Genomic DNA, 23,425 nt, shown 5'->3' on the forward strand with positions numbered 1-23,425 from the left:
GAACTTGAAATTAAGGATACTATTAATACAAGAAAAACAGCTTCATACCTAAATCTCTTTCTCAATATTAACACAGATGGACGACTTCACACTAAAATCTATGACAAACGGGACGATTTGAATACTTAAAAATTCCAAAGATCTTTTAGAGTACTTACAATCTAACTCTCTTTCATCTTGCAGTAGTATTAAAACTTTTGACTTTTCTACACTTTATCCAAGTATTCCACATTCCAATCTAAAAGACAAATTGAAAGAGTTGGTATTGCTTTGTTTCATAAAAAAGAATGGCCAACGTAGATACAAGTATCTTGTTTTAGGGAGGGACAAATTCTACTTTTAAAGGATCACTCTGATTCAAACAAAAAAATTCTCTGAAACTGACATTATCAAGATGCTTGATTTCTTTTATTGATAACATATTTATTACGTTCGGAGGACGTGTTTTTCAAAAGACAGTCGGCATTCCAATGGGAACCAATTGTGCCCCTCTTCTTGCCAACTTGTTTCTTTATTATTATGAAAATTTCATACAGGAACGTCTTCGGAAGAAAGATAAGAAGTTAGCAATATCCTTTAACTCTACTTTCCGCTATTTAGATTCCTTCACTAAATAATTCAAAATTTGGTGACTATGTTGAACGCATCTATCCCATCGAACTAGAGATAAAGGATACAACAGATACAGTTAAGTCGGCCTTATATCTTGACTTATCTTGACTTACATCTAGAAATTGACAATGAGGGTTAGTTGAAAACCAAACTTTACGACAAAAGAGATGATTTCAGCTTTCCAATTGTAAACTTTCCATTTCTTAGTAGCAACATTTCAGCAGCACCTGCATACGGTGTATATATCTCCCAATTGATACGATATTCCCGTGCTTGTATTTCCTATCATGATTTTCTTGATAGAGGGTTGATTCTCACAAGAAAGCTATTTAACCAAGAGTTCCAAATGGTGAACTTAAAATCATTCCTTCGTAAATTTTACGGACGCCATCACGAGTTGGTTGACCGTTATGGAATAACCGTTTCACAAAAAATATCGGATATGTTCTTTACGTCGTAACTACAATCCCCTTCCCTTTCATGAATGTGACCTACCGAATTAGACTATTTACAGGATTTGTTATAACATAAACAACACGACGGGTGCCACATGTTGAGCAGGATCTGCTTACCCTTCCGGAGCACCTACGATCACCCCTAGTTTTTGGTGGGGTTTGTGTTGCTTATTCTTTAGTTTTCTTTGTTGTGTCATATGTTCTATTGTTTGTCTGTTTGTCTTCTTTGATTTTTAGCCAGGCGTTGTAATTTTATTTTCGATTTATGAGTTTGACTGTCCCTCGGGTTCCTTTCCTCCCTCTTTTTTTTCAAATTATCAATTTCCCATTTCTCATCAGTAAAATACCCTCTGCCCCTTATGGTGTTTACATATCACAGTTGATAAGTTATGCTCGTGCATGTTCACACTATAATGACTTCATATATAGGAGTGTGCTCCTTACGCAGAAACTGCTCCTACAAAGATATGCGGAGGGACGAAAAAATTACACCTTAAATTTTATGGGCACCATCATGAAATAGTTGATCCATATGATGTGATTCTGTCTAAACTAACAAAGGACATTTTTACCACGTCTTAGATTGTTGTTTACCATTAACGTCATCTTGTCTTTTAAGTACTGGACGTGACCTATTCCCGAATTTGACTGTTTTGCTGAATGTGATTTCGCGGTTCTATTTTTTTTTTTTAGATTCTATTCATATGTAAAATTAAAGATAACTCATCACCAAGTTCATTTATAAGATTTTAGTTTGTTTTATTTATGAAATTAATACCTACATAGCTAGATAAAACAATTAATTAACTGGTTGTTAACACAATTCTATAATTATACATTAATATCATAATTACAAACCTGATTTTGAACTATATCAAACTCTTCTAAAATTATCGTGACGTCACTTTTACCTGTGATGTCATTTGTAGCGTAGCGTTATTTTGTAGGTGACTATGCAAGGTTATTTTGTACTGTTTATTTACACCACTGTGTCGATGCCACTGCTGGTGGACGTTTCGTCCCTGAGGTTATCACCAGCCCAGTAGTCAGCACTTCGGTGTTGACATGAATATCAATTATGTGGTCGTTTTTATAAATTTCCTGTTTACAAAACTTTGAATTTTTCGAAAAACTAAGGATTTCCTTGTCCCAGGAATAGATTACCTTAGCCTTATTTGGCACAACTTTTTGGAATTTTGGATCATCAATGATCTTCAACTTTGTACTTGTTTGGCTGTATACCTATTTTGATATGAGCGTCACTGATGAGTCTTATATAGACGAAACGCGAGTCTGGCGTACTAAATTATAATCCTGGTACTTTTGATAACTATTTACACCACTGGGCCAATGCCACTGCTGGTGGACGTTTCGTCCCTGAGGTTATCACCAGCCCAGAAGTCAGCACTTCGGTGTTGACATGAATATCAATCATGCGGTCGTTTTTATAAATTTCCTGTTTACAAAACTTTGAATTTTTCGAAAAACTAAGGATTTTCTTGTCCCAGGAATAGATTACCTTAGCCGTATTTGGCACAATTTTTTGGAATTTTGGATCATCAATAATCTTCAACTTTATACTTGTTTGGCTTTATAACTATTTTGATATGAGCGTCACTGATGAGTCTTATATAGACGAAACGCGAGTCTGGCGTACTAAATTATAATCCTGGTACTTTTGATAACTATTTACACCACTGGGCCGATGCCACTGCTGGTGGACGTTTCGTGCCTGAGGTTATCACCAGCCCAGAAGTCAGCACTTCGGTGTTGACATGAATATCAATCATGTGGTCGTTTTTATCCTGTTTACAAAACTTTGAATTTTTCGAAAAACTAAGGATTTTCTTGTCCCAGGAATAGATTACCTTAGCCGTATTTGGCACATTGTTTTGGAATTTTGGATCATCAATTTTGTACTTGTTTGGCTTTATAACTATTTTGATATGAGCGTCACTGATGAGTCTTATGTAGACGAAGCGCGCGTCTGGCGTACTAAATTATAATCCTGGTACTTTTGATAACTATTATGTGCTTTCGTGTTTTGTTTTTAATACGTGTTTATTTTTATTCTGTGGTAAGTCACCACTTCGGTGGTGACAAGAACATCTATTTTATGGTTATTTTTTTATAAATTTACTGTTTGCAAAAGTGAGAATTATTCTTAATACATAGGCTTTTTTTTTTATCCCAGGCATAGATACCCTTAGCCGTATTGGGCACCATTTTTTGAATTTTGGGTCACACATGATCTTCAACTTTGTACTTGTTAGGCTTTCTTTACTATTTTCATTTGAGCGTCTCTGGAGAGTCTTATGTTTATGTAAACTATTAGCATCTCGAAATGTCCTATTTTAATGTTTATTTGTGTATTTCTTTGTCCTGAATGCATTTATGTGTGCTGAAGTCTTGTCATGTAATGTTGTCATTTTAATGTTATATTTTACATTGCCATAAAAGCGCGAGGTTTAGCTGGCGGCAAAAACAGGTTCAACCCACCACTTTTTTCTTATAATGTTCTGTACCAAGTCAGGAAAATGGCCATTGTAAAAGTTCGTTTTTGTATGTGATACATTTTAGTGTTGTGTTTCTATTGTGTAGTAGTTCTCCTCTTATATTTGATGTGTTTCCCTCAGTTTTAGTTTGTAACCCGGAGTTGGTTTTTTTTCTCAATCGATTTATGAATTTCGAACAGCGATATAATACTGCCTATTTTTCAAACACATAATATAATGCCATAACCACCTCATATAAAGATGTCTACATATCATATCAGGGGAAATGCGCATGGCATAATTGTATGTGTTCATCATATAAGGATCTTTGAACTTCATATAAGTACAATTGTGCAATTCATTCGTTTGATATGTTTTGAGCTATTGTCTTTCCAATTTGATTATGGAGTTTCCGTTTTGGATTACTCTCAGAGTTCGGTATTTTTGTTATTTTACTTTTTGCACACCATATAAGCCTATTTGCATGTCATGTAAGTAAATTGACACATTATATAAGGATATTTGTACATCATATAAGGATGTTTTCACATCATACAATGATATTCACGTTTTATTTAATGTCAACTGGACACCATATAAAGGTATTGGCACATCATATAATGTGAAGTGCATGTCATGTTAAGGTAAATGCCCATAATATATTGAAAACGGTAATCTGTGTTAAAGACCATACTTTGACCTATAAAGATTTACTTTTACAAATGTGACTTGGATGGAGAGTCATCTCATAGGCACTCATACCACGACTTCTTATATATAAATATATATCATATATATAATTTAAAAAAGAAGATGTGGTTTGATTGTCAGTGCGACAATTCTCCACAAGAGACCAAAATGACAGATTGTTTTGGTTGTATTCTAATTTGGACTCACCGTGCGCGTTATTTACTCCAGAAAGACTTGATAATAGCTTGTATATATTTGCAATGATATTTGATACACAACTTTATTCCCATAAACTAAAATCCAAAATACAGAGATAATTGAAACATTAAAATAATTTAATAATCGTCAGAACTTATACAGATGGGTGAATTGCAGAAAGTTGTATTTGACATGTGACGTCATCAGTCATGTAAGCCTTTTTAAGGACTTCACAAAATGAAATTTAGAAAAAAATCAAGAAAATTCTGATCGTCATAATTATTTATTTTTTATCTTATTTATTTGCGAAGAACAGATATTTCACTAGTGATGAGAAATATTTTTCTTATCGCTCAAAAGGTAAAAATAGCACAAAATTTAAATAAATATCAATAATCAACAGTTAAGGATGTACTTATGTGATCTTAGGTGAAATTAAATAAACTAAAAAATTGAAATTGATACTATAAGCTTGAAGAGTATTAGTTAAGGATCAAAATAAGCTAAAACTATTGATAGGCCATGGAGCTCCTTTTCGAGATATGCGATTGATAAAATATGGCGGGAAAAGACTGACTCGGACTTTTACCTTATATTTGTGTTGGTATTATTTGGGTCTCAAATCAATAAAAAAAAAAAATCTAAAATCTGCTTAAATTTTGTTAAATAACCTTTTATAAGCTATTAAGTCTTCTATTAAGAAATAAATAGGTGTTATAGGGCAAAATATTTTACCTGGTATCGTATGGAAAAACACCAAGGAGTTCGAACATCTGACACAAATTCGAAAACCTCACATAAGTACGTCCTTAAGGAAAAGGATAAATCGTGTAAGAATTAGAGAAATGTTTTGTCATCTAGGATTTTGTAATATTTTCTTTCAACATTGTTTTTGAATAAACGACAATGAATTGCTTTTGACGATTCTATGAAGACGAAGTGCCAATTTTGTTTAAATTGGTCAATAACACTAACTTTAACATTATGATATAACCATGCATACTGACAAATTATCATGCATTTCAAACATATGACAATTCACAACTATCTAGAATAGATTTGATATTATTAATACATGGAATATTTATCACATACTTTTTTTTGCATAATCTGTGACTTTTTTCTGTTTGCTTCTTTTCTTATTTTTCTTTGATGCAAAAAACCTCCTGTTCTAGAAAAATTAACACTAAACGAGGTATTAAATAAAACTGGAAATTAACACCAAGTTTAAAAAACCTGCATAACTTTTTATCGCTTAATTTCATGATGTTAGTTAGATTATTTTTATGTTGCTATAATGTTTTTCTTCTTAGTTGATTTTTTCATATTCAACCTACTTATTATGCTTTAAAGACATTTTGTGCAAATACTTGATAGTATGACTAAACCTTTTCATGTTATGTAGAAATGAAAACTTGAGAACTAAACTTACTCCATGCATGCATGGACGAATGCAACTAACGTTAACATAGTCCATACTTGCATGGACTAAGTCTACTTGAATAATTTCAAATGTCTATGTAAAGAAAGTTCATGCATGAATTGACTAAGTTAACACTAGTTGCCTTCGTCCATGCATACATAGAATAAGCTTAGTTCCCAAGTTTTCATTTTTAAATAACATGAAAAGGTTTAGTCATACTATCAAGTGTTTGCAATTTGTTTCTTAAAGTAAGTTATAATGCACAAATTATTTCTTTAAATCATTGTTGAATATGAAAAAAATCAACTAAAAAGAAGAAAAAAACAAAGTTATATCAAATAAAAAAATAATCTAAGATCATGAAATTAAGCGGTAAGAAGAATTTGAGGTAAATGTATTCTAAACTTGATGTAGGGATGTTCAAGTTTTTCGTTGTTGGGATGTATAAGTACCCGTCCACATCCACTTGTATTTTTATCCATCTGATGAGGTAAGCCTTTTACAACTGATTTTTATAGTTCGTTCTTGTGTTGTTCTGTGATACAACTGTCCAAGGTTAGGGGAGGGTTGGAATCCCGCTAGCATGTTTAACCCCGCAACATTCTTCAGTGATTGTCGTTTGTTTATGTGTTACATATTTGTTTTTCGTTCATTAGTTTTCTCGTTTGAATTGTTTTACATTGTCCTTTCGGGACCTTTAATAGCTGACTATGCGGTATGGGCTGTGCTCACTGTTGAATGCCGTACGATGACCAATAGTTGTTAATTTCTGTGTCATTTTGGTATCTTGTGGAGAGTTGTCTCATTGGCGATCATACTACATACTCTTTTTTTATATTGATGTTGATTTCCATGTTTATTAATACCTTGTCACTAGCGTATGTCAACTCAATTACAATTTCTAAAGCAGTATTATCATATTTGAAATCTATATTTGATAATGAAAATTTCAATATTGCTTTTCTTCACATACACCTTCAAATAACAAAGTTCACAAAACTTATACAAAGGGTCAAGCTTTTTTTGTAAGTAAATTTTGACTCTTCAAGTAGAGCTGTGTAACAAATTTAAATAGAAGTCTAGCTTAATTCCTATATCATCGAATACTGATTTTACATTATCGTGTAAAAATTGTTCATTATCATTGATAAAATAATAAAAAAAGACTTTCGCTTTGACATACGCCTACGTAACGGTGAACATACTATGAAATCGCACAAACATTAAATAATTATCGATTACAGGTTGCTATACATATTTACATTGGCATAATTCATATTCCCACTGATAACATTCTCCAGTAGATAATGTCATAAATCAGATCGGCAGTCTGTGTCAAAGGCTTTTGCGAAGTCTATAAAAGCACAAACATATTTTTTTCCCTCGCACCTTTCATAGATAAAAAAAATATGAAATACTAAGATACTAAATATTGCCGGATATCCTTTGATAAATCCTAAATGATTTTCATTTTAACAAAATTTTATTTTCCAAAAAAATATTTTCCATGCAGCTAACAATTTTGATAGGTCTTTAATTTTTATTCGTAATTCATTTTACCCTCGTGTTATAAATGATGGTACCAAAACCTTTTCAGCTGATTCGAAAAGGGGTTTAGTTTATATGTTCGGACAAAATTTTGCGACATAACATTTGACCTCAAAATCATTCACATGTTAATAATGTTCCGTTCATGATGACCAGATAATCGATAAAACCATATTTATTTAAGAGTACATTTTTTTCTAACACAAACGATGCAAACGACTAAGCGAGCACATGTTTTGATCTTTCGTTTCTAACATACTTTTGCAATTAGTTATCAGAGGTACCAGAATTATAATTTAGTACGCTAGACGCGCTTGTCGTCTACATAAGAATCATCAGTGACGCTCATATCAAAATATTTATAAAACCAAACAAGTAACGTTTACATAAATTTTGACAAACTATGCACTCGCTACAAATGCGTCTACAGTTTGTCGTTCATCGTCTGTTAGTACAAACGCTGGTAGAAGTTTCTTCTCCGAGGATATCTCTGCCCATAGATGTCAACACGTCTGTGTTGATATGAATTATCATGGTTATTGACATAATTATAAATAGATAATTGGCATTACGGTTAATGTACTTATGTAGATGAGTCATTGTTATAAATAAGTTATGTACTGTGAAAGTACTTTAATTCGTGTGTATCAATTTTCGTGGTTTGAGCAATATTTACATGTTCGTGGGTTTTTAAATTCGTGGATTTCATTGAAAAATTAAAGCCTTTAGAAACGAAGGGAGACTTTTGAAGAGGGGCGCATGCTTTAACATTATAAGCAAAAATTCCCGAAACATTGTTAGTAATAATCTTAAATATAGGCAACAAACTTTCATACATATGAAATAGAAAACACAGTGTAAAGTCTTGAAATTTATTATGTATGTTGGTTGATTTAATTATAACCGCACAATAAGCCTATTTACCAACAACATGTGTATGCATAATTGAAAGTTCAAACCGGGTGAGAAACACTAATTAAACGATGTATTTGTTTCTACGTTTGTTGCTTTTAGCAAACTATAACAAACGCCACACAACGTTTACAAAATTTTGGTTAGAAAGAAATGCACCCTTTGTTAAAGATATATCTACGTTTTGTTAAATTGTATAGCATAAACTGATGACCATTCCGGGGCAAATGAGTAATAAAGGCAACAGTAGTATACCACTGTTCAAAACTCATAAATCAAGGGACAAAAAACAAAATCGGGGTAACAAACTAAAACCGAGGGAAACGCATTAAATATAAGAGGAGAACAACGACATAACACCGAAACGTAACACACACAGAAACGGACCAAGCATCAGACAAAACACCACGAGAATAACAAATATAACAAGAAAACCAAATACATGAATTTGGGATAGACAAGTACCGTGCCACGTCTGATCTCAATATCTCAAAAATAAGAGAAAACACAAACGACTCAACGTTAAAATGCAACACACACAGAAACGAACAATAATATAACAATGGCCATCTTCCTGACTTGGTACAGGACACTTTTAAAGGGGAATAAAAGTGGTGGGTTGAACCTGGTTTTGTGGCATGCCAAACCTCGCACTTTAATGGCAAAGTTAAATATAACATTGAAATGACAACATAATAAAATGATTATTGGGGTTCCCGGTGCTCAGTATTTGGTTTACTGTGTGGTGTTTTGTGGTTGCTGCTTAATGTCTTTCTTTTGTTTTTGTTTTTGTACATGATTTTGTGCGTGCATTTCAAACTTAAGTTTTTCGAAATCACATTTGTTAACTTCTTCTATTTGTATATACCAATGTATGATCTTTCATTTCAGCTGCTGTAGGAATGTATATGCTACTAAAAAATCCACGACAATGGATCAAAAGTAAGTGCATACTCTATGTAAAAGAGTATTTTCCATTTAGTTGTCAAAAGGCAGGCATTTGGAGTATTTTGTTTATCACGTTTTCGGTGACATATAACGAACAGTTAAGTTTTGTCTTGTGTACTATTATTTGTCTGTTTGTCTTTTTGTTTTATCCATGGCGTAATGTCAGTTTATTTTCGATCTATGAGTTTAACTGTCCCTCTGTTTTTTTTCGCCCCTCTTTAAGTACAAATTTAATTTAAAAAATCCCGACAAATGATCATTGGCTAAACACATTTATTTAAAATTTATCCCGTTGCACCAGTTTTCATAACCGCAAATTTTCTTATACTGACTAACATTGGCTGTGATGCCAATCGTATAAAAACATTAATACAAAATAATGACATTTTTGTTTTTGATACTGACTTTATCAACAAAAAATATTAAGCATAAAAACCACAGTATAAAACAAATGCAGTTATTTTTTTTATTGTGACAAAACAATATAAGGTATTGTATCAAAGGGGAAATATAAAAATTGCCGAAAAATGTACAATAAAACAGTTTGCCAGTTAATCATTACCTTTTAAGCTTTTTAAAGCTATTTATTGGCTATCTCAAACAGCTTAAACTGAAATGGTACGCTCAAAATGGATAAGCAGTGAAAGCGCTGAATTCTTTCATAAATTTGTGGTCACCAATAAAATGCTTGGTCATAAATTGTCGTTCCTAGATGTTAAACTGTTTGTTAGTTTATCGAAATCATTTAATTTGCAATATGGGTCTGTCAATCTAATTGGATCCACTTTCAAATTAGATAAGAATCTTTAAAAACGTTATATATTACATATAATCTAATTTTAAAGAATATATTTTTTATTCATTACGTAAAAAATATTTAATTCGTATTTATTTATCTTATTTTATTAACGCTTTAAGTGCTATTTGTATGTTTGTCCATATTCATATTGTAAATGCGTTTCTATGATGAAATTTTAACTTAGCATAATTTTTTATTTATGTATGTTTTTCTGAAGTTTTGACTTTTATCGAGATTCAGGCAGTCGCCCTGACAATATGATCCGCTAATTTGTAAAACTACATGTTCTCCATCTTGCAATTAGAAAATCGTTTACTACCGCATAAAACTTCTACCAGGGAAGTTGATTTCATTTGACTATCGTTGGCATCGTCAATTTCTGCAACCAGTCTAATTGCACTCGTTATCATCGTCATCCCAGTAGCCAGTATGCCGGGTACATTTACAATAGAAAATAATTCCTGTTGTGTTATTAGTAAATGCATCTTCAAACTGTACACTTTAATTAAAATCATTCTTTACAGCAGAACCCCCAGAAGGAGAGAAGAAGAATAATGCCCGTTCTGAAAAATACGCGAAATTAATTAAAGACAAGGAATTGGAGCAACGTTACTTTGTTAAAGTCATGATAGTTGGAAAGGAATCTGCTGGTAAAACCAGCCTTATGAGACGTCTTTTGAAAGAAGATTTCAATGAAAAAGAACCGAGCACGGATGGAATAGATATTGTTGTCAGGAGGTGTAAAATAAATATTGAAAATGGCGAATGGTTAATAGGAAAAGGTGAGCAAGGAGATTTGTAGTTATAGAATCTGATATTGTTGTGCGTATTATTTATTACGAGCATTGTAGACTTGTAGCCGATTTTATGAGTTTTACGACTGTTCCTACTTTTAACATGTGAACATAAATACACGAATGAATATTAACATGATTAACATTTATTATTTCATCTTTATTTTAAAAAATCACAGATTTGAACTGCTAACTTACTTTTAAGTTAAAACATCTTTTATAAATTCAATTTAATATGTTCTAATAACTCAAGTTTCTATAAAAAAAAAACATTCATCATATATTGTTTTCATAAAGAAATACTTTGTATTGCCTTTTTAATTACTGTTTTCAGACGTGGCACGGTACTTGTCTATCCCAAATTCATGTATTTGGTTTTCATGTTATATTTGTTATTCTCGTGGTGTTTTGTCTGATGCTTGGTCCGTTTCTGTGTGTGTTACGTTTCGGTGTTATGTCGTTGTTCTCCTCTTATATTTAATGCGTTTCCCTCGGTTTTAGTTTGTTACCCTGATTTTGTTTTTTGTCCCTGGATTTATGAGTTTTGAACAGCGGTATACTACTGTTGCCTTTATTTATTCACAGCATAGACTTGGTCTGATACTAAACCTCTAACGGGAGGGATTGTACTTGATTATCATGTGATGAAGACATAATCTTTTAATCAGTTTAATTTAGGTCTGGAGCTGGCATGACATAAACTGCTAGTAGTCCTTTGTTAAATTATGTATCATTGTCATTTTGCTTAGTTTCTTTTGTTACCTTTTCTATCATCGGACTCGGACTTCTTTTAAACTGAGTTTTACTGTGCGTATTGCTCTGTGGTTCTTTATTCAACATTGGCTAAATGAGTAAGGGGAGGATTGAGATCTCAGCCAACCTGGCTCCAAAGATACATATTCAGTTTTATATTCGGAATCGGAATAACAAACACCGAATGTTCTCATCAGTTTTGAATTATTTGAATTGATGAATTTGTAACATACTATCTTTTGTTTTTGTTGATTCCGTTTTCAATCATTCAAATAGAATACAGTGTTACAGTAGAATATATATAATAGGCAAATTGAATTACTAGAAAAAGCATTCGAATCAGTGAGGAGAAGTTCAATGAACAATTGATCTGCCATTAGGGATATCAGTGCAGGCTTAGTTTATCATCAACGCCAGATGTTCACCTGAATAAAGTACCTTTTTTTACGAAGAAAACGTTTTTGAAATTTCTGTAAATCAATAGGTCATAAAAATTTGCAATGAATGTTTTAGTGACTCAAGTAGAAAATGTACATTTCAAAAATAAAAATGGTTAAAGTGTACATATAATTACAAACAAAATGTTTAAAGGATGAACTTGTGTCAGGCTTATGAATTTTTGACAGATGTTTGAACCTCTTGGGTTTATTCCTACAATACTGGGTAAACTAGTCTGCCCCATATCACCCACTTTTCTTTTCAAAGAATACTTCAATAGCTCATAAAAAGGTAAATACCAAAATGTAAGCAGATATTACCTTAATATAAGGTAAAAGTCAAAGTCAGCCTTTTCCCGGAATTTAAAAAAATCAGATATCGCAAAAAGGAGTTCCATAACCTATAATTTTTTTAAGCTTATTTTCTTCTTTCACTAATGCTTGTCTGACTTATAGTATTAATTGTAAATTCTGTTTTTAACTACATCCTTAAAGTGTTGATACAATCAAAATTATGGTCTATGTGTACCCGTCGGTAGTCATCACTTTATGACCTTCTTTTACTTTAGGGGTCTCTATACTTTATGAGTTACATTTATGACTAAAACCAGCAAAGACCCATCGAAACAACATTTGATACAAAAATTTAACAATACTTTTAGATATATGAATGATATATTGGCTCTCAATAATGACGACTTCAGTATGTATACTAAAGAAATGTGTCCTGTTGAACTTACTTTAAAGCTTAAACTAACAATGACCACTGCCCTTTCCTCGATCTTGATATCTATATCATTAACTGGAAGCTTAATACAAAAAATTATGATTACAGAGATGATTTTTCATTTCCTATCGTTAATTATCCATTTTTGGATGGTGACGTTCCCTTGTCATCATCTGATGGTGTTTATGTATCTTAACTTATAAGATTCGCTCGTGTATGTAACAACGTATTAGATTGTATCGAGAGAAATTTATGTATTACTGAAAAATAAAAACTCCAGGGTTTTCGATATCACAAACTAGTCAAAACATTTACTAAATTGTATCATCGGTACAAGGTAATAGTTCGTAAATATAACTCAGCATGTAGACATGCATCTTATACGTTCAGGTATTTCACATCCAATCTTTTATGGTAATATTCCTTACAAAGCACAAAAATATCAGTATTCACCTCAAAAGCTAACATGACCTTTAAACAGACTTATTAAGAAGGGATATAGTTACGATACTGTTGTTAGGTCATTACAGATTGCATATTTTAGCTTTAATCTTGATTCACTAATTGGGTCTTTGCATCGAAATTAAACACATTTATTCTAAAACCAGTTGTTGGCATGACACGGGTTATGTTCTTCCCATATATTTTATGATGGTATAATACTAAACCCCTAACAGGAGGGATTGTGATTGATATTCATATGGTGAAGACATAATCTTTCAATCAGTTTAATTGAGGTCTGGAGCTGGCATGTTAGTAACTGCTTGTAGTCTGTTGTTATTTATGTATCATGTTATTTTGTTAATTGTCGTGCCTTGACGGAGTCAAAAAGCGAGACATAGGTATGCTGTTTCCGGCGTCGGCGGCGACGGCATCAACAATGTATTAGTTTGTGATTAGGTCTAGTTTATGGTGCACGGCAAGTGGTAGGTCAATCATATTTGGTATGCAGTTGTATAATCATTGGCACATCTCATTTCCATGGCGATTATTTGGCCCTGCCCCCTCAGTCATGGTCTATTGACTTCGAAACTTTTGTTTATTTTACATGTATTAGTTTGTGATTTGGTCAGTTTATTGGGAACCACAAGTAGTAGGTCAATAATTTTTGGTATGCACTTGTATAAGCATTGGCATATCTAGTTTCCATGGAGATAATTTGACTCCGCCCCTTTAGTCATGGCCTATGGACTTTGAAATTTTTTGTAAGCTATCATGTATTAGTTTGTGATTAGGTCAGTTCAAGGGGAACCATTAGTGTAGGGCCAATTTTAATTGGTATTCAGTTGTATAAGCTTTGGCATATCTCATTTCTATGAAGAATATTTGGCATTGCCCCTCAGTCACAGTCTAATGACTTTGAAACTTTTCTTAGTTTACATGTATTAGTTTGTGATTAGATCAGTTTAAGATGAACTGCTTAATTTGAGTCAATGATATTTGGTATGCAAATTCATTGGCATTTGCAAGTAGTGTGTCCATGGATATTATATAGTCCCATCCCTATTCATGGTCCATTGACTTTGACACTTTTACATAGTTTACAAGTTAATGTCTGTATTTAGATTTGGGAACGACTTATAATAAGTCAATGGTATTTGGTATGCAGTTGTATTAGCATTGGCACATTTCATTTACATGGAGATTGTTTAGCAATATAACTCAGTCATAGTTCATTGACTTTGAAAATTTGCATAACTTTTGTCAGATGTTAGAGTATTGCTATTTCAACATTTGCATAATCAAAATAACAAAAAGGCGAGACATATCTCTGTGATAACAGTTTATTTTCTTTTGTTTCATATTCTAACATCGAACTCGGACTTCTCTTAAACTGAGTTCTACTGTGCGTATTGTTGTGCGTTTGTTTTTCTACATTGGCTAGAGGTATAGGGAAATGAATTGAGATCTCAAAAACATGTTTAACCCCGCCGCAATTTTGTGCCTGTCCCAAGTCAGGAGCCTCTGGTCAGTTAGTCTGGTATGGTTTTTAATTTAAGTTACTTGTGTATAATTCGGAGTTTAGTATGACGTCCATCATCACTGAACTAGTATGCATATTTGTTTAGGGGCCAGCTGAATGATGCCTCCGGTTGCAGGAGTTTCTCGCTACATTGAAGACCCATTGGTGGCCTTCGGCTGTTGTCTTCTCTATGGTCGGGATGTTGTCGCTTTGACACATTTATCATTTCCATTATCAATTCTATTTACAGTTGAGGTTCATTCATGGTTATGGTAGGGTTGAGGGATGTTTTAGGTTAGGGTTAGGTTTTAGGGCTAGTGTTAGATTAAGGTATGGGTTAGGGTCAGGTTTGGTGTTAAGAATAGTTTTGTATAGCTCTGTATGGGTTGGGATCGCTTAAGTAAAAGAAGGCCCAATTTATAAGATATAGTTTTTATTCAGATATGTGGGTTGCGTCTAGTAATGTTGGTTAATTGTAAATCTCCAAAATATTTAGTTATATTTCTTTTTGTAGATCTTATAGATGATAAATTAGAAAGGCTGAAAAGGACACATAACAGGAAGTTTGATCTGGTTAATCGGGAAACTGTCCTGAAAACCGAAAATGATAATAATGAACGAGGAAATATTGATTTAATTGCTTTGGAAAGATCAGAAAAGGATGCCATTACAAGGACTCGTAATAAGGATGAAAATAAAGATATACAACAGTCATTTGTGCATAATGAATTTAAAAGTTTGCCTCATTCTACAACTGGTAGCCGTAAAATAACCATAGAGTCATCTGAAGAGTCTGCAGTTGATATCGGACAGAACCCAAATAATTCAGATGAGCTTACTTTACCTAAACTGGAAGGCGAACCTTCAGATATATTATATTCTTTATTATCTTCTATAGATTTCGAAAAGCCATCAGGAGATTATGCCTTGTGTGGATTATGGGATTTTGCCGGGCAGAAAGAATTTTACGTAACTCATCAAGTATTTTTAACTAGCTATGCTGTTTATTTATTGGTAGCAGATCTAGGTGATATTGTAAACCAGTCTACAAATCATTGTTTTTCAAATCCTAAAGATATTGGAGGTATGTTTCAAGATAAGATAAGTTTTTTTGTGATACAACATAATGGTTTATTATAAAAAGCACATGCTGAACGATTTATAAATGTGTAGCTATTTACTCGTAAACGCTAAATCGCGCACAAAAAAAAAGATAAACAAACTATATCAGGTTGAAAATAGCAATACAAATCAAGGTATTTCATAAAGTGCTGCTTATGAGATGAGTAATTGGAATACAAGGTTCACTCAAGTCTAATTATATAATTGAGATAAATTAATATTGATAGTGTACATGCATATCAAAAGTTCACTTTTATTGTTAAATGTAATTTCCAATTTCAAAGTTAGTTCCTTCTTTGTTTCGAGAACTACACCACCTGAAACTTCCACAATTTCAAATCACACGAACAACATCATTAAGCATAGGCAAATAAGCTTCAATATACAATAGTATCTCATTTTTCGACTGTTTTCAACCCACCATTTTTTTCTTAAAATGTCCAGTACCAAGTCAGGGAAATGGCCATTGTTAAATTATAGTTCGTTTCTGTGTATGTTATATTTTAATGTTGTGTTTCTTTTGTGTTGTATTTCTCCTCTAATATTTGATGCGTTTCCCTCAGTTTGAGTTTGTAACCCGGATTCGTTTTTTTCAATCGATTTATGAATTTCGAACAGCAGTATACAACTGTTGCCTTTATTTGTGTGTTCTTGTTAAATTAAAATTGAGAGTGTTTTCAATATTGTTTACAAAAAGAAACATTTTTATATTAAATGTGTATAGTGTACTATAAGTGTTTTAAGTTTTGTAAACATATGATTTTAAAAGTGTTGGCTTTTCCGTTTATCCTAAGTTTTAGATGTCAAAATCAATTTGCGTCCGATGAAGTTGCTTTAACAAGACATAAATAAGTAAAACTGTATAGTTTTGATCCTATTGTTTTCGATTATTTATTACAGGTAACCAATATAACAATTTGAAGAAAAACAAATGAATGCCTTTACCATTCAAACAAAATAAACAGACTAGAAAATAGGTTCCCGTTCCTGTTACTAGAAATGGTAGCTTTGTATTACAGGCATGCGGCAAACATTTACCTAAACAATGTTAAAAAGTCAAATGTTTGCAATATATGGGTAGAACAATTGTGTATAGTTTTTAAATGATTTTTCAATATGATAGCTTTGGTAGGTGATGATTTTTACTTGAGGTCGAACTTGATTTTGATATTTACTGACTTGTGTGTGTAAATGGGTGTGTACGGAACAAACATTTCGGCGTTGGAATATAGTATTGAAGATGTGGTTTGTGCCACGGGTTTCAAGAACTGTTTAAATTTTCGAAGTTTAACGTTTAATTCTAGATAAAACTCATATGTTTCAAGTATTTCATTAGTAATATCTTCTGATTCGACTGCATTTAGAATCTGTTCGTCACCGCTGCTCTATTCCCCGCTGTCAATGATTTTAATCGGCTAATGTCCTGGTCACGGCACCAATGTAGACTTTTGCGATGTGTTATGTATTTTTATCGTAAGCTTAACTAAGGTGTTAAAGATAGTACTACGTCTGTCATTATAAGTTTCTATTCAATCAACATAAAAGAATCACAATAACGTGACGTCACAAAGATAGCGGCCGTACCGTTGAAACGTACGTTAATATTAGCGCAAGTCTTCACAATTCTATTAAATTATTTCAGTCAATATGTTGACATAAAACTTTTGTCATTTCGTAGTATGGGTATGATTTACTTCCATTTCTGTTATTATTTAAGAAATTTAGCTAACTAATTAGACCACTTCACAAACTGTTCTAATCCTTATCGGGAGACCAATGAAATTTACTCAAAATTATTTATAAGTCAGAAAAAAGTAAAAATCATGGTGTTCCGGAGGCGATATTCATCTCATTTCATCTTAAGTTTAAGTCCTTCTTTTCGTTGAAAGCAAATGTCAAATTTCTAGCTTCAGTATCATAGATTGTGGCGCTGTAATATTGCCTCCTATACATTTCTTTCAAATTGCTTAACCTTGTTATAATTATATAATATGTTGGTTTTTTTGTTGGAGAAAATGTCAATTTCAGATAACGTCAATTTTTGGTTTGATTCAATTCATTGCCTTCGTCATGAAGAAAAACGCTCTGAAAGATCTACAGACTACCATATTGACCCACCAGTTATTATAGTTTGCACTGGAATGGACAAGTACAAGGTAACAATAGCTTAATTAGTTAATAAGGAAACTTTATTACGAAATTATAACAAAGGGTAGTCTAGATGATATCAGAGTACCTTTTTAAAAACAAGGAGAAGAAAAAATGAACATGACAAAAAAAGGACTAACACGACTAGTTCACATTATACTACACCGAAAACTATATTGCGCAAGACCCAGTCCAAAAAATAGGTGAGCTCAGGTGCTCCGGAAGATCGAATGTACGGAGATTATTTCCATTTTCAGGTGCAGATCTGTGAGATTTTGTATATATCAAACCCAATTTAATGTGATGGAGAGATAGCTGTAAAAAAGACGAAGACACCAAAGTAACATTCAAACACACAAGTCGACAATAAACCGACAATGCCATGGAAAAACCATAGGAAAAACCACAATTTTGAAAACACAACATAGAATACTCGCGATTGAGCAACTCAAACCCACCATAAAGCAGGGGGGATCTCATGCCTGTAACCCAGAAGGATAAGACGGTCCTTCGCCACTTGTGACATCCGTAGAGTTTTCAGTTAGGAGTTTGGTTTCGCATTTTGGCCATTTTAGACAGCTGTGTACCAATTTAGCCTGAAAAGATGGTTTAAAAGAACACTTAGATTATTTTTTACATGTTTTATTGGCTATTACCAGCCATCGGTCCAGAAATTAATGTAATGCTTACAAATACTTTTTTTCTACACGAAGTTTTTGACGCAATTTCACCAAAAAGTAAGATGAAAGACATATGATTTTAATTGGATTTACTGAATGATATATGGAAACAGTTTCAGAAATTTGAAATTCTACTTTTAGCCAAATTTTGGGGAAATATGTGACATTTGTTCTCCCCTTTAGCAATATGTTATAGCAAATAAATGTATACTGTTGCCATGGATACACCCAAAGGAAATTATTTTTTATCATTTTATAAACTGGAAATAAAATCTAAGGAAGAATCTGATTACATACATATGCACATATATGACACAAACAATAAGCTTAATATTGCAAGAAAGCAATGAAAAGGAGATGGTAAAATTTATGAGTGCAAATTTTAATATTTTTTCCTATCTGTTTATTGCTACCTCATGTAAGCACAAACCAGGTGATAAGTTTAATAGTCCCATATACGATGAAACGTCTAACAAATGAATTACAGCTTTTCGAAAACATTGTATGTTTTGATAAAGATCTTGACTGATTGTATTCTGCTTATTTGTAACACGAGATGACTGAGGGCACTCGATTTACCTTAAATCTACCTTTTGGAAGCTATTGATCAATAGATTCATTTCAGGCTGAAACAACTCGTAGACGAAACTCTTGTAGAAAAGCGAAGTCCTGGAATATCATTACAATAAGATTGATATTTACGCAAGGACAAGAAGAGATACCGCTGAGTAATGTTGAATGTTACATTAAAAAAGTTTACAAGTCCTAATACCTATATGAGTTTGCCACCTTTCATGGTAGACTTTGGAGACAACAAGCATTCTGAAGTTGTTGTTGAAGTAACTGGATTTTTGAAATAAATTCACAAGGACATATATATTTTGTTTGTATACGTCAGAGTTACAGCAACGGATATTATAGATTGCAACCAAAACCCTAATGGGTGTTTACTTAAAGTTGTTATTCATCACCGATGGTTGAATTGATTAGTCTATATTCGGCAATATTCGTTTTTTTATCGAAGCAAGCTTATACTTGGGAGATCGAATTCAGATAAAACTGCAAGTTTGGCAGGATTCGTTTTTCAATATATATATATAAAAAAAGCACTAAAAAATGTACGCCGTATAGTCAGTAACTTAGAATTATAGAATACAAAAACCTTAAACAATCATCTTGATGTGGCTTTAAAAGAGTGAACAATTCATGTTAGATCTTGGCTGGGAAAAAAATTCAAATACACATTTATTTAAGTAAATTAGATCGTAAGGTTTCTTGTTTGAGTTGTTTTACACTAATTATTTTTTGGGCCCTTTATATCTAACTGTTCGATGTTGGCATTCTTACCACATCTTCAAATGAAGATCATCATCGATACCAGGATTGAAACTGTTTACGCCATTCAATAATGAGCAAAATTCTAACCACATAGCTGGCTACATAAGGGCCCGTAATGCCAAAAGTAAAACATTTTAAACAGAAAATCTAAGGACATAATTTATGTACAAATCTATGAACGAAAACCAAAATATGATTTACAGAAACAAACGACACTCAATAAATTACGGACTCAATTAGACTGTGTAAACTTATTTTATAGCGTCAAACTCTTCCCCTCACATGTGCCAGAGGTGTAACAGTAGCACATTGTTGTGTACTCTTTTCGTTTTAAATAGAACTAAAACCGTAATGTCATATATTTTCAGACACAGAAAGAATCCCACAAACAACTCTGTTTAAACCAGTTGCATAACGTTCTTGCGAGTCAATCAAAGTTTAAACATTATCGGAACACCTTTTTTGTATCTAATAAAGAAGACTCCGACGAGATTTTCCAGAAAATTAGACATGAAATATTGCATACAGCAAAGGAAATGTCGAATTGGGGCGAGAAAAAGCCATTACAATGGATTCTTTTAGAGCATTTTATAGAGAAGATAAAATCAAAAAATATCGTAATTGTAACTTACAAAGAAATCTATCAGTTTGCAAGTAACAGTGCCTTCGATGTATCAAGTGAATCAGAGTTGAAAGAGTTTCTGAAATTTCAACATAACGTAGGTAACATTATTTTCTTTGAAGAAATTGGTGATTATGTTATTTTAAACCCTCAATGGTTAGCCGATGCTTTTAGATGTCTTGTGTCAGACAAAATAGAAACAAAAACAGTAAACCACCCTGATTTGGAGAATTTTCGACAGACTGGTGAGTTAAGTAATGAATTGATAACTGATATGTTCTTATCTAAAACCGGGTCCTTGTTTTTTCAATACAAAGAACACTTATTGAAAGTTATGGAAAAATTTGACATAATTGTACAACCAAATAAAACGACCTTAGAAAAGAACAAATTTTATTTTTTGCCATCTATGATGCAATCGTCTACATTAACAAAAGTATGCGAGCTATTTAAAGTTGATGGCAACAGGTGTACAAGAACCTCTTGGTTTTGCATCGAATTTAATTTTTTGCCACCAGCCTTTTTCTTCCACATTCTTGTATGGTATATAAGACAGTACAAAATCAGCAAAGTAAAAGATGGAGATTACCAAGTTCATGCTGTATATAGAGGAATGGGCGTATTTGATTTAGAAGGACCTGGATGTCCACAACTTATCGTCACTGTTTCAAAAAATACAGTGGCGGTTCAGATATGGATTTGGGATACTAGCTTGGAGATAAAAAAAGATTATGTAGACATTCGTGACGAATTCTGTTCAAAAATTGAAAATATTCAACAAAGATATAGACTGCAATTAACATACAAACAAAAAGTGACATGCAACGATGGCGACATATGTACTTCTTCTGTGGAAGTAGAAAAGTTACAGCAGGATGAGCTTTACAGATGTCCCGAACATACTCCGCATTTCTCAAATGATGTTTTATGGCCATGGTTCAAGAAGTTCGCAAAGGTGAGTAGATAATATCGTCAAACAATAAGTAAAAGATTGTAATATTTAATAATGATATATGTAATAGTCTATACAAACAGAGGAAAAGAAATAACCCCAAAACACAGGACTTAATAATATGGATTCATTATTATTTGTGGGGTACCACTTTTCTTGGATTTCGTTTACGAAATTAGATGCTTAAAAATATAAAATGCAATTTCAATTTTTTAAGAGCTGCTTCAAACTTTATTCTTTTCCTAAATATTTTCTTTTTCCTCTTGCGATTACGGGAAGGACTCCGATGCTTTAGTGTAGAATATCCCAGAAATATTAACACAGATGTACGACTTCACACAAAAATCTATGACAAACGGGATAATTTCTCCTTTCCAATTCACAAATTCTCATTTCTCAGTAATAACATACCCTCTGGTATTGCGTTTACAGGAGTGTGCTCCTTACGCAGAAACGGCTCAAATGAAGTTATGCATAGTTATGTTAGAAAAAGACAACAGAAGTATACCGATATTCGTTAGTCATAAATCGATTAAGCAAAAACAAAATAAAACCGAGGGAAATTTGGAATAAGCCAAAAACAACAACAACCCAACCAAACAAAAGAGCAGAAAACATCCGAATGCCACCAATCGGTTTTCAATGCATCCGAGTCACTGAATTGTTGTGTATGAATTCTCATTGCTATACGACGTAGCTCGGTATTTATACATTTAACACTCATGTATCTATTTATGATGTGTTTATGCCCCACCTACGATAGTAGATGGGCATTATGTTTTCTGGTCTGTGCGTCCGTCCGTCTGTCCCGCTTCGGGTTAAAGTTTCTGGTCAAGGTAGTTTTTGACGAAGTTGAAGTCCAATCGACTTGAAACTAAGTACGCATGTTCCTTATGATATGAGCCTTCTAATTTTAATGCCAAATTTGAGTTTCTACCCAAATTTGACGGCTCACTGAATATAGAAAATGATATATACTGGGGACACATTCTTGTTTTGTAAGTATGTGCTTTGAGTTCTGTATTTGGTACATTTTATACACGTCTTATCTTTCTGTATAGTCGACTGGAGTCATTAACATACATCTTTGGCGATTCGAAACACAATTCTTTTTATATTTGGTGTTTCTATAAATTATTTTGGAAACTTTGGGTTTCATGGTTAATAAAACTTATTAACAGGAAAAAAAGGGCAGTTTGAAAAGTGGTTCAAAAAGGGATATAAATCCATCATATGATAAGGTAAGACATTTTATTTATTATTTGAGATGTTCATTTGTAAGGATAATGACATAAGTAAACTTAAAACTGTCGAAAACATTGTCAAATTGTCGTTCAAAGTTCCCACAAAAATTCGTTGGGAATCCACTACGAGAAAATGGACGGATGTTATAAGACTCTGCGGTTCAACATTGATAGTAAAAAAAAATTCGATAAAAAACGTGGAATATAAATGATATGAACCTGCAGAGTCTTATATTATAGGACTAGGACTTATAACTGATCAAATATTCATCTTATTTGCAAAAAACAGTTGAGGTTGATTAAGAAATAATTCATGGGGGCTTGAATATATCGTGATTTTACCACGGGTTGGCCCTTTATGACAAATATTTTACCCTGAGCGATATCGAGGGGTAAAATATCGGCATAAAGGGACAACCCGTGGTAAAATCTAGATATATTCAAGCCCCCATGAATTATTTCGATTCTAATAGGACAAATACGGCAATTCTTTTGGATCGAAGCGCTCTAAGTGTAGGCAAATATTTGCCGTTCCCATAAATTAACGCACTTTTAGATTGGCGTA

General features: G+C 32.8%; 1 protein-coding gene across 1 annotated transcript in view; it reads left to right on the forward strand.

Moving 5' to 3' along the window:
• The window catches only part of LOC139520227 (uncharacterized), a 64,441-nt gene that overhangs the window by 25,006 nt on the left and 16,010 nt on the right, over nt 1-23,425 (forward strand). The window contains exons 8-13 of the mRNA XM_071312711.1: nt 9,225-9,275; nt 10,605-10,862; nt 15,269-15,838; nt 17,905-18,032; nt 20,411-21,619; nt 22,798-22,857. Of these exons, the coding sequence (XP_071168812.1) occupies nt 9,225-9,275; nt 10,605-10,862; nt 15,269-15,838; nt 17,905-18,032; nt 20,411-21,619; nt 22,798-22,857 (2,276 nt within the window). The remainder of the gene's footprint in view (nt 1-9,224; nt 9,276-10,604; nt 10,863-15,268; nt 15,839-17,904; nt 18,033-20,410; nt 21,620-22,797; nt 22,858-23,425) is intronic.

This window comes from Mytilus edulis, chromosome 4 (genome assembly GCF_963676685.1).
Source record: "Mytilus edulis chromosome 4, xbMytEdul2.2, whole genome shotgun sequence".
Lineage (NCBI taxonomy): Eukaryota > Metazoa > Mollusca > Bivalvia > Mytilida > Mytilidae > Mytilus > Mytilus edulis.